General features: G+C 41.6%; 1 protein-coding gene across 6 annotated transcripts in view; it reads left to right on the forward strand.

Annotated features, from left to right (window-relative positions):
* The window catches only part of LOC122683791 (poly(A)-specific ribonuclease PARN-like), a 1,255,676-nt gene that overhangs the window by 98,819 nt on the left and 1,143,576 nt on the right, over window positions 1–13,281 (forward strand). For 3 of the 6 annotated variants that reach the window (XM_043887906.1, XM_043887964.1, XM_043887941.1), the window contains 4 exons: window positions 3,047–3,082; window positions 5,222–5,273; window positions 6,118–6,240; window positions 10,116–10,276. The exons of the other annotated variants lie outside the window; for them this stretch is intronic. In XM_043887906.1, the coding sequence (XP_043743841.1) occupies window positions 3,047–3,082; window positions 5,222–5,273; window positions 6,118–6,240; window positions 10,116–10,276 (372 nt within the window). The remainder of the gene's footprint in view (window positions 1–3,046; window positions 3,083–5,221; window positions 5,274–6,117; window positions 6,241–10,115; window positions 10,277–13,281) is intronic. 6 annotated transcript variants of the gene reach the window in all.

Consider the following 13,281-nt stretch of genomic DNA (forward strand, 5'->3'; position numbering starts at 1 on the left):
CTAAACAGACATTTCTCCAAAGAAGACATACAGATGGCTAACAAACACATGAAAAGATGCTCAACATCACTCATTATCAGAGAAATGCAAATCAAAACCACAGTGAGGTACCATTACACGCCAGTCAGGATGGCTGCTATCCAAAAGTCTACAAGCAATAAATGCTGGAGAGGGTGTGGAGAAAAGGGAACCCTCTTACACTGTTGGTGGGAATGCAAACTAGTACAGCCGCTATGGAAAACAGTGTGGAGATTTCTTAAAAAACTGGAAATGGAACTGCCATATGACCCAGCAATCCCACTTCTGGGCATACACACTGAGGAAACCAGATCTGAAAGAGACACGTGCACCCCAATGTTCATCACAGCACTGTTTATAATAGCCAGGACATGGAAGCAACCTAGATGCCCATCAGCAGATGAATGGATAAGGAAGCTGTGGTACATATACACCATGGAATATTACTCAGCCGTTAAAAAGAATTCATTTGAATCAGTTCTAATGAGATGGATGAAACTGGAGCCCCCTATACAGAGTGAAGTGAGCCAGAAAGATAAAGACCACTACAGCATACTAACACATATATATGGAATTTAGAAATATGGTAACGACAACCCTATATGCAAAAACAGAAAAAGAGACACAGAAGTACAGAACAGACTTTTGAACTCTCTGGGAGAAGGTGAGGGTGGGATGTTTCGAAAGAACAGCATGTATATTATCTATGGTGAAACAGGTCACCAGCCCAGGTGGGATGCATGAGACAAAGTGCTCGGGCCTGGTGCACTGGGAAGACCCAGAGGAATCGGGTGGAGAGGGAGGTGGGAGGGGGGGATCGGGATGGGGAATACGTGTAAATCTATTGCTGATTCATATCAATGTATGACAAAACCCACTGAAAAAATAAATAAAATTAAAAAAAAATATATTAGTATCCTTATCATTAATTTTACTTTTCTGTCTTAAAAGTATAATTAGCCTATAAATTTAATTTAATTTTTAATGTGCAAGGCTTTTTATTTTTTAGCTATTTAAATGATCAGTAACTTCTAACTTTAATTAAAAACAACCAGTTCACAATCATAATAATGTAACTTTCTTATAATATTAGTTTCGGTCAAATCGTATTTCAACAAAAACTGAGCCCCATTGCTCTTTAAAGTCCTGAGTTTTGGCACTTCTCTCGTAATCACTGAATGTTTTTATTCAGCCAAGACTCTAAATCTGTGGGTTAAAAACTACTCTCACTGTGGCTAGACTCACAGCTTCTTTTGAATTCAAAAGAGCCTGATGTTCCAGTATATAATTCAGAAGTAGTTTTAAAGATTAACCTTGCTCAGACAAGTAGGTTTCATGCTTTTTATTCTCAACCTAGTCTTAGTGTTTGGAAATAAAGTAAATTTTTTTCTCATTAAGTTTTAAAAATGACCATTCACATTCATTATTGATGAAATAAAGGTTTACTGAGAAAATTAATAGGGCAAATTGGCTTTTAGGAATGATCTTGAAAAATACGATGGGATTAGTTTTCATTTGGGGTAGGTGAGCCTTATTAGAATCACTTGTGCAACTTTTTCAAGATGTATGTCTCTGAACACATACATGAATTCCACCTTTCCTCCCTGCCCTCAAGACACAGTCTGTGGGTCTATCTGCCTCTCTGTCCCTGTGTCTCTTTCTCTCACACACACACCCCTTTTGACAAGCTGAGGAATGATGTGTGAGGCATGATTTCATAGACAAAAGCATCCTGAGAGATTCTGATCTTAACCCTGACTCATTCATTCCTAGACTTGGCTGCACGTTGCAGTCACCTGGGGAGCTTTAAATACAATCCTGTTGCCCAGGTCGTACCTAATGCAGTTAAATCAGAACATTTTGAAGCAGAAGCCAGGCAGTGTTTAAAGCGTCCCGGGTAATCCAGTGTGCAGCTGACCTTGGGAACCACTCTCTGCTTTGAGGGTAGGAGAAAGAGAACTACTTCTGATAACTGGTGGGACGTTGAGTAAGTCAATTTTAAGCCTTGATTCTCTTATTTGTAAAATGGGTTAAGTATCATATTAGGTTCAGTTGCCCTTTTTATCGTGTAACTTTTAATTCTGTGACTTTAAAATCAATTTGAAGAAACTTTGAAGCACTATAGAAGTATCCATCTTTGATGCTAACAGTGTTACAGGCCTTTCTGCAAATGCTAAGATTCTATAGAGGAGTTACAAAATTCAGATTTGCCTTCTCTCTATTATTTTGAGTTTCATTTTAGATACTGAGAACAAAGGGAAGCAAATAACTTAACCAGAGAACCCCTTAATTGCCTAATACACAGCATCTGTGAATAACTTAGGGCTATAGTAGTGTAAAAACTATCTGAGGACTTGTACCTGTTGGTTAGTTAATACTTTATTTAAAATAATGTGGAAATACCTGTCATTAATAGTGTACTGTGTTGTATTGTGCTGCCTTATTAGCAGTGCTTATTTCAGGATAACTAGGCCTATCATCAATTTTGTGACTATAAAATTTTGCTATTAAATTTTCTAATAATTATGTGTGAAAGTGATTTTAAATCCATTTTATTTGATATGGAGCACTTGTATTACTTACTTTTAGAGAAATAATGGAAAATAGATGTGTTAGGGGGACCACCGAACGGAATCAACTGAAATGCAGTGCCTAACAAAAAGCCACACGCACAAAATCTGTATGGCTTAAATTTAACCATGTGGATAGATGATGTAACTTGTATGGGATGAAAGATTCTGTGCATAGAAGGACAAATGACCGGGGAAATATGTAAGAATTTATATATTATAATAATCAACCCAAACATGTCTTCTAAGAGCACATCTATATTTTGGGTCTCCTAATTTTGCTAAAAGCCAAAGAACCTAAAACATGGGGGATACCACCTATGGGTACTGCTCTGAATTAGGGGGTGTGGGGGCCACCGGGCATCTGGATGGTCTTACCTCTCTACCAACCCTTTAAAATGTCTTCAGGCCTAATGTGATAAAAACCAATTATTACAATATTTTTTTTTCCTCCACAGGGTGAGCTTAGAAATATATAACCACATAAAAAACAGGTGAGCTCTTTTAAAACCTGTCTTGTTATTCCAGCTAATTAATTTACACAGTATCAAGTTTAGTGTTAATAACAATGGACAGTATTAGAGTAAGCTTTTACTGTTAGGAGTCCTTTCATTACAGTATTGAAGTGAATCATTTATTTTTATTTTGAGACTCTTAATTCTTTAAGTTTTATGTGGTTTACATGGATATTTACTGTATTAGAAATTGAAATTTAAAATTTAAAAAATTAAATCCACTGTATGTGAAAACAGGCTTTCCTCAGCACTGCTGAAGTTCTGAGCCGGATGAGGCTTTGGCGTGGGGTGCCACCCTGTGTGCCGCAGAGTGTTTAGCAGCACCCCGGCCTCTGCTCTGTAGGTGCAAGTAAGGTGTTCTGCTTCTCTCCACATTAGGACAGGAACACTGTCTCCTGAGGGATGAGATCACCATCTGACTGGGGACCCCAGTGTTTAACATAAGTCATTTTTTTAATGAAAAATAACCATTTTCCACAACAAAATAGTGGAGAGGATAGTATCTCATTAATAGGAGACAGTTGATTCTCATGTCAACATTGTCTTCAGTCATTTGCTTTGAAGAAGCAATATGAAGATCCAGCTACATGCAGACATATAGTTGGGAAAAGGTGAATTTTTAAAGCCTTGAGATAATTGGACATATTCTTTGATACTGTCCCCAAAATCCACATGTGCCAGTTTATTAAATTAGTTAAGATGGAGTTCCAAGTCATTATCAGTGAACTTGAGGTAGATACTATGTTAAATTAATGCCCATTGATCTGTCATGCATACTGAGTGGATCTTTTTATCTGTACATGATTTTATATTATACATTGTCATTTGCAAAGTATTGGTTCACATGTCTTCAGACAGTGTCAAAAACTCACTCTTGTTAGTATCACTACCAGTCTTATCAGGAAAGTCTTTAAGTATTGATAAATCAAGCTCACCATAAATAACACACTGGAAGGTACAAATTTTCCAAAAATCCTAATATTTTTAGCTTGATGGTTTGAATTTTATCATTGGCAACAAATAGTTTAGAGTTTTCTTTGAAGTGACAGGCTCACTTTGTTCATTTTTGAAAAAATGACTGTCAATTGGCGTTTCATGAAAAAAGTGGTTTAAATATGATGTTCTAGGGGGAAGAAAGTGACTTGGTTACCAGTAAGTTACAAATGCTCTTCCTTAGCACAGCCATATTTCAGTCCATACAAGCGCTTAATGCATACTTTCCGCTTACTCAGAATATGAAGAAGAAGAGTAAAGGTTTAAGAACACTTAATTTTTACTCTTTCATCATGGATGTTCTTAAGTGAAGCAGATTTTTTACATTCATTTGGCCAGGAATAAGTGAATGACTTCTAATTTAGTTTCATACCACTGCCTTGATTCACACTCAGAAATGAGCAATTTTACCCACTTTTGCTTTTATACAATCATAGTTAAGTGTCAAACAGGGTAAAGGCAGGTGATGTCTTGGTATTCTTATAAAACACGTTTTGACCTCTTGGACTTACAGGATTTCTGAAGAGGGGCCAGGGGAGATTCCTATAGAGGCCTATAGACCACATTTGCAGAACTACTGTTTAAATGGGCACAGTGTAGTAGTGTGGTGGAATTTAAAAGAAAAAGCCTGGTCTCTCTTAAAAGACAATTAAAATTTTTAACTCAAACTATTTAAAAGAGACAAGAAGAAATAAACAATAAGAATATAATATGAAGAACAAAAGCGGGGTGGAGACAAGAAAAAATCATGAATCTCATATTTACATTCATTGAAGTTAGAAGACTTTATTGCCTACTACTACCACTTTATAAAATGTTCTTGTATATTCCATTGTGAGGTTAGTGAAGTGGAAATGTATTGGTCTACGAACATTGCCTGTTAGAAGGGGTCTGTGTGGGTAAAGGCAGCTCTGGCTGGTTATAGAAGAGATTTCATGCAACTTGGTGTGCTGAGTATAAAATAGGTCAGAAAACCTTTCTAAGGGCAGAATCCAGGAGAATATGTAAAACTGTTTGCTTTATTAAGGTTAAGCTTCCTCTACTCCTCTCTCTACTTTTAGCAGATATTTTACTAAGCTAGTAACTCCTGAATTAATTTTTAAAATACACATTCTTATTTTATAGAGATTCTAATAGGTCCTTGGACATTTTTGATGAGAGATCACATCCACTCACAGTAAGTGTCACTTTTATTGAAGGTGTATTTTTCTCTTATTACAGTTGTGTTTATTTCATGCTGATTTGCTTTGAAATTAATTACTAGAAGAAAATTATTGCCTCCAGCTCAAAGCCAAGATTGTCTTCCTTTAAGTCTTCTTCCCCCACCCCATATTATGTCAAGTAATTTTACCAAAAGCATGTTGTGTCAGGGGTGTGACTGATAAGAACCAAGTTACGCTTTGTATGACGAATGAGCAGGTAAGTAAACATACACAAGCAACAGAAAATGTAGGTTTTTAAAGGATGATTTTCCATAGCGTCACACAATATAAACATTTCCTAACACATATGTAAGACCTCTAAGGAGAAAATTTAAAAACTGTTTAAATTTTAAACTAATTAAAATGACAGGGTTTAAAAACTCACTTCTTCAGGTGCTCAGTAGACACATGTGACTGGTGACCGCTGTGTAAGAGAGCACACTCTTAGAGCCTCTGGTTACAGGACACTGGAAAGGTGTTTTCATAGTTGACTGCAGAAAAGTCTGATGACGTACAATGATCAGCAAGACTTTGAGCCTAAAAATAGTTTGCATTTGGTTAGAATTCTTTGGGGAAGAAGGTGAAAATACATTTTCTGAGGTTGTGCTTGCATTTTTCTTTAATGAATGGTAGTGAGTATTGAATCACTATGGTACTTTAGGATCCAATTGTTTATATTTAAAAGACTACAAGATATGTCACCTAGTCAAAATTATTTTAAGTAGCACGTGGGCCCACGTGTGAAGATTGCTATCTTGAGGGTACTTTTAAGTATTTTTCTTCAGTGGATACTTAACACTGTGTTTTTTCTTCTTTCAGCGAGAAAGGGTTCCGGAGGAGTACTTTCAGCATGATCCTGAACCCAAATACATCTACAGATTTGTGTATGCTCTCTTCAGTGCCGCCCAGCTGGCTACTATTAAATGTGCAATAGTGACTTTGGTAATATATTTTTCTCTTAATAGAAGCATCTCTAGAAATTTTTTTCTTGTACAGAAGGTATGGGCCTGTTTTTCAAATGAAAGTAGGTTCCTGAAATGATCATCAGAACTTTATTAAAGAGAAATGTATCAAAAGGAATGAAAACATACAGATTTGAGCTTTAGTAATCATCATGATTTAAAATGTTGCCACTGCTTTTCTCATCACAAAACAATTGATGTTAAAGGCAGCAGGAGAGACTTCTGGTTTCTCCTTCCACACCTCAGGATGCATGCACACACAGGGCACACAGGCGCACACCGGCAAAGTGTGCTGGGTGGTAGGATGGAGGCGATCACTGAACTTCCTGGCCCACGGCAGGTGTAGATTCAGTGTGTTTCTGAGTCTCAGGCTGTGTTGCCTAGGCAGTGTGATGTGTGTCTTGATTGAGACTGACTGCCTTCACCTCCCTGACCTTGGACGACAGTGTTAACCATCTCTACTGTCCCCTGGTGCCGGCGTGTGAAGGTACCCAGGACTGGGGTGTCAGCAGTGCTTGGAAAGGCTTTACTCAGGTTAGCCTGCCGAGCTCCAGCTATGTGAGGACCTTTCTGTCATCCATACTGAATTCCTGTGGTAAGATTTCATCATTTGACTAATACATCATATTCAGCTGAGAGGTCGTTGGGATTGCCTAACTCCTCCCTATAGCAAACCCATAGGGGAAGGTCAGCTGCATGGTCTGGAGGGAGGGCCTGCGTCCACCGCTGCCCGCGCCCCTGCAGGCAGAGTGTAGGAGAGGAGGCTTCCCCTCAGTGGGCCCGGGTCAGACGCAGGCCTTTTCTTGGAGCTGCGAGCCAGGTACAGGGCTCAGTTGGCATGTGCTTGAGAGAGGCGGGAGTGGCGCTGGCACGTGGAGAGCTGGGAAATGCAGGCAGGAGAGGGTGTGTGGGTTGGAAGAGGGGCATTTCTTTGTAGACAAGTTAAGCCCGATGGACCTGTGAGACAGCAGAGTGACAGTGTCTAGCAGTCATTTGACTGTATGGGATTGGAGCCCGAAGCTGAGCAAGAGGCAGGGAATTACGTGTAGCTGTTCAAATGCAGAGAAAGTACGTTAAATAAAAGTTGAGGAGAAGATAGATCTGTGGGGACTGTCAGCACTCACAGGACACATCCCCAGAGGAGTGGCCGGAGTGGTAGGAAACCCAGGACAGAATCAGAAGAGCTGCCAGGAGAGCTTGAAGAAGGAGAGCATGGTGCACGTGCTGAGTGCTGCCAAGGAACTCCTTAGGGCATACATGGGCACCAGATGCCTGCCCGTGTCACGGTTCTAAGTGCTGGGCATAGAGGAGAGTTCTTGCCTTTCTGAGGTAAGTATAGCAGACATAAGGGTTTTGTTTTTCTCTAGTTTTTATGGAGTATGGTTCATTTACAGTGTGTGTAAGTATCGGGTGTACCACAGAGTGTAAGACTTTTTAAAATGAGTATTTTTAAAAAGATGACTGTTTGAAGTAGTAGTGAAAGCTAGAAAGAGAAAGCAAGGTAAAGGGATGGAGAGATTCGAGGGGCTTCCCTGGTGGCTCAGACAGGAAGCAGTCTGCCTGCAGTGCAGGAGACTTGGGTTCCATCCCTGGTTTGGGAAGATCCCCTGGAGAAGGGAGTGGCAACCCACTGCAGTATTCTTGCCTGGAGAATTCCCCATGGACAGAGGAGCCAGACGGGTCCATGGGGTCACAGAGTCAGACACGACTGAGCGACTTAACACATGCACGCTAGAAAGACCAGGAAGAGCCTCTTTACAGAGGTGAGATCTGAACCAGGACCTGGCTGGACTGAGGAAGATGAGGGGCCTGAGAGCACAGGCAGGGGGCAGAGCACGAGGCGCAGACAGGAGCGGGTTCTGTGCTGAGGGGTCAGCAGGGTGCCGCTGTGATCAGAGTAGGGAATGAGGGAAGGCACAGGCAATGAGGGCACAGAAGGACGATGGCATCTCACCCAGGGCCTCGTGACTAGCAGGCCACAGAAGTGACCTGTTTGATGGGAGAGCCCTGGCAGATGTTGAGCAGGCCCGTGAAGTGCACTTAATCTGAGAGGCTCTCCTGGCTGCTCTGGGGAGAACAGACTGTGGTTGGCTTTCAGTGGAAGCAGAGAAGTTAGGAGGCAATGGCAGTGATAGAAGCCAGAAGTGACGGACAGAAGAGCAGAGCCGGCAGGTGACCAGTGAAAGTGGAGATAAGAATTCCCAACAGATGGTAGTGAGATAACTCAAGTGGAGGTCTTTGGTCCCGGCAGCCAGGCGTGTGGCAGTGTCTCTCAGCTCTGAGGGCAGGCCTGGGGAGTGGGGCGCTGTGATGAAGAGTGCTGGCTGTTTGTCATGAAGGCAGCAGTGACCATGCCTCAGTAGTTTCAGGGGGGCAGTGGTGGCCAGGGGCAGACTAGATGGGCTAAGGAGAGGATGGGTCATGAGGAGCCAGTGTCAGAACATTTCCTGAAGGAAGTGTTCTAAGGGGTGGTGACGGATGGGCTGAGAACATGTAAGAAAACATTGGAGAAAATCTCTGACAGAGAGGGGGTTGTTCAAGAAGAGATGAATTGTGGGAACAGTGTTCTGCAGAAATGAGAGGTGGGACTGACTTCATTCATAGAAGAGTTAGCTTCAGGGAAAAGAAAGAAGTGTAACTTCCACTGAGACAGGAGGGCAAGTGGTGTAAATGAGACCAGGTTTGCCTTTATAAAGTGAAGCTGAGAGGAAGCTGAGGGACTGCCCCTAAGGCTGAACTGCCTCTGTCAGTGCCATAATACAGCAGAGGGGCGGACCCTGCGGGAGACTCGTTCTTGGAGAGTACTGGCGCGTGTGGAGTTCTCTGGGGAGTGGGGTGCAGAAGTTCACTAAGAGTATATAATCTCAGTAACCGTGTTTGAAACACAATTGAGTTTGGAGAGCTTTGGCAGATCGGAGCTGTCAGTCTGATAACGGGACATTTTTCTTTTTGTCAAATGGCATATATTTTCTTCTGCAGAGGTAACACCATCACAACTTATGTCTTTAGTCTTTACTCAGCTGTTAACTTGGTCTGGTTCTTTATAGAATAGCCATTTGACACATATAAAAGAAGCCATGAAGTCATCTCACAAACTACCTGGCAGATTTAGAGGAGCCCCAGGGATTCAGACATCGGCAGCTCTTAACCACCTTAGAACCAAACAAATTGACTAAGTTGCAGAATATGTAAGACCAGTGAGTTATGAAATAATGGAGATGTGAAAAATCGGGGTGTGAACAAAGAGCTCTTTGTGCGTGAATCTTCCCTGAAGAGGCCCTGAGTGTAAAGCACAGCTGCTCCGTGCTGCCTGCCCTGTGGGGCGCAGCAAGGAGGCTCCTTGACCTGGGAGGCTCCTTGACCACCAGTTATTATCTTCAAGTTCACCCTCTGAAGAGAAGATAAAGAAATGCTCAGTCTTACCAGAGTTTTACATACTCAAGCTTTATGTAAAATTGCCACGTACCCACCACCAGTATGGTAGGTACATTGCACACGGTAGGCACTCAAGCATTTACTGAACGGTTGAATCAATGCTGGGCCATACGTGCTGCCTTTTACAAGTGGGAAGGTAATAACACAATGCCTGTCTTTAGAATGCTGAGATGTCCTTTCATTCCTGCGACCAAAATTGGGTTGGAAATTCACATGGGCAGAGTAGAAATACCAGACTGACAGAAATATTTGCCTTACAACTGTGACCTGGCCTTTGGCCTTGGCTGGCCAAGCAAAAGTCTCTGTAGAACCAAAGAATAAAAGATATGTTAAAAACAGATGAAACCTATCATTCCTAACAATTCTATGACAGCTTTTTAAACTGAACTAAAATCAAAGGTCAGTCCTCTACTTTTGCAGGTTTACTTAGAAAGGCTTTTAACTTATGCTGAGATCGACCTTTGCCCCACTAACTGGAAAAGAATTGTTTTGGGAGCCATTCTTCTTGCCTCCAAGATTTGGGACGATAAGGCTATTTCGGACTACTGCCAGATCCTAAAGGACATTACACTTGAGGACATGTGAGTTTGTAAGGTTACGGTGAACTGTCTAACCATTTTCCAATACCTTATTTACTCCCATAAAGTTTACAGCTTAAGATATGTTACATTTTAAGAAATGTTACATTGTGCAGAGAGCTGAATTAGGTATAAATATAAAATTAGACTTCTTTCTGTCTAGCTGTAGTATAACCATTTGTATTTCCCATCATTAATTAGTTAAATCTTGGTGTGTTACTGTTGTAATATTCTGCTTGATAAATTGAAATTACTTTTCTGGTGGTTTTTGCCATTTTACAAGCTCACTACCAGAACAACATGATGCAGTAAATAACTTCACGTCTTTCTTAAAGCTGTCTACCAGGTCCAGTCTGTTTTTAAGAGACACATGTCTGGCCTTGGAAGTTAAGTGGTCACTGCTGAGATCTTAGCACCTCCAGACTACTGAGGTTATAACTTCAACTTGAGTCACACATTGTATGTTTGTTTTTGCAGGTCTTTTCTTTTGTAATCTGAGGTTGTCTCTAAGGTTCTGTTGTTACGGAAACCATGATGTACAGATGACCAAATAGAAAGGTTTCAGATCTCTGTGTTCTGTCTCCTCCACTGTCAGGAGTGTTCCCCATGTTTAGAAGTAGGTCTGCTGAGTTAGGAAACTCCTTTGTCTCAGATAGCCCAGGAAGTGTCAGTGGGGCCTCACCCGGGGCACTCAGCAACCACAGTGGTACTTGGTGGGGCCTCGAGTTAACTTGGGGGGTTCCTCACAGATGGCATGCTCCCATGGGCGTGAAACATCAGGCTTGCTGTCTGGCTGCAGGGAAGGGCCTCGAGGGTGGGAGGCAGCAGGAACCAGAGAGGTATTTGCAGCAGACTCTAGAAGTGCTCACTTGACAGGAAAAATGTCCTTGTGGGTGGCATTTAGGAAAACGTAAAGGGGCACCTCTTTATTATACTGAACAGCAGAGGACGATCAAGGTCATGGCAGGCAGTGGCAAGAGTTTGTTCCCTTTGCCCCTGACTCTTAATTCAGATTTACCAAAGTGCATATTTACAACTGAAGCAAAGAAGCTTGTGACTAAGAGAAGGGACCAGTGATTGTTGGTAGCTGTCAAAGTGGCTTTTGGTGAAAATGTCCACTTTGATGATAGAAAGGGTCATGGTGATATTGCTGGTAGCCACCTTAGTGTTACGGCAGATAATTCGAGATAAGTAGAAGTACTTTTGGAATTTGTAGAAACTAAGGTGACGTTGAGCACCACTATCATCCATCTTTAAACTGGTTCCTTGAAGGAAGGAAAATGTGTAATCATAAACACCAGGTCTGCCATGATGGCAGCTGAAATTTTCTCAGAACCTGCAGCTAAGCTGACGGGGGCTCTGGGTCCAGTTACAGCATCAGAGAACATGCAGGGAAGTGTGTGGATGTTCATAGATGTGAGCCCAATAGCACTGATGGCAGTGTCTAGCTACAGGAAGAAGCTAATTGTAAACAGCCCTTTTCTGTGTACAACAGAATCACCAGGAGCTATGTTCGTAATAGGTTGCTTTTGTTTATGATCTTTGGAAACTGGAAAGCATTACAGCCAAGTGTTCAAGTCACATTTGTCTCATCCCCCTGCTGTTGGCTGCTATTTGTAATGGTCTCATTTTGAGTCTAAATTGAAAAATTGGCATCTATCAGCTTTTCCTTAAAAGTTTTCTAACATTCATGTATCTTGTTTGAATATATTGAGCAGCTGCTGTTCAGAAAATTTGCTTGCACCTATAAATGGCATGCTCTTCAGTCATCTAGTCATTTAAAAAAAAAAAAAAACGCAGAAGCGTATTCTGTAGTTCTAATGCCTTTTTCTTCAGTAAGTAAAGCTCTGTTAATAGACATGTTAATCCTATGAAGTACTGTATTTCCACACAATTAAAATGTATTAGTGGAAGAGAATATAAAAGGGATAGTGAAGTGCATTTATTCCCATAATAAATTAAGTCCTCATTAGCTGATTATCAAAACATTATCTGTTTTACATTTCTATAGACTTATGGCCATATGAACAGGAAATTAATTTTGGAGGTAGGTTCAGTTAGGTAAAGTTCAGCAAATGAGAAACCTCATTTCTGCTCACACTCTGCTCTCCATGCAGGAGAACATCAAACATTTGATGACTTACCAATGGATAAAATATTAACACTTTAAAACCAGGAAACAAATATTTTGAAAAATAAGTCACTTTCATTTGTCTGGGTATTTATCATTTGTATATAATTAACTCTTTAAAGTGATTGCTGTGAAAGTGGTAAGACTTACTCTGATTTTATTTACTTAAACATTAGACAAGCTAATGACTGTGTATGGTCCCACAGGAAAGACCTGCTCCCAGGACCCTACTTTCCCACTTCATTGAATTCGCCCCCTGCGTGCCTATGCACCTTCTGTCCTAGTCAGGGCCGGCGGACAGAGCGCAGGGGGAACTGCTCCATCGGGGTCATTGCTCAGGTGCATTTAGTCTAGCCAAGACGTCTCCCCTTAATCCTACTGCCTCCCATAGCTTGAAAAGTGTATCCCATCCTGTCCCAGGAACACCTTCTGGTCCTACTGGGATTAAGAGGAACAGAAACTTGCATTCTGCCCTTTGCCACAGTCCCCTGCACTGGAGCGGGGGGAGGGGATTCCCTTTCGCATCGCGTGTAGCTTATTTATTTATTTATCTGAGATGAATCCTTGTTGCCTCAAGAGTCTTCTCCCCTCAGAGATAATAGCAGTGGCTCTCCATGGCCCCATTTGTTGCCGTGGTGATGTGCCTACTCCTTTTGTTGGCGTGTCTCTACTTCAATAAGCCCCTTCCTGTTATCTGTGGGAATGTCTGCAAGTTCTCCAGAGCTAGTAAACAGCACACATCATTCCTGTCATCTGATGACTGTAGCGGGGCCGTGTGAGCGAGCGTGGAGCATGAATGCGCAGCTGCACTGATGGAACTCTGAGGAATGAGCCCCCGAGTCAGCAGCATGGGTGCATAAGAGGGCCGTAACCTCCC

This window comes from Cervus elaphus, chromosome 1 (genome assembly GCF_910594005.1).
Source record: "Cervus elaphus chromosome 1, mCerEla1.1, whole genome shotgun sequence".
Taxonomy (NCBI): Eukaryota; Metazoa; Chordata; class Mammalia; order Artiodactyla; family Cervidae; genus Cervus; species Cervus elaphus.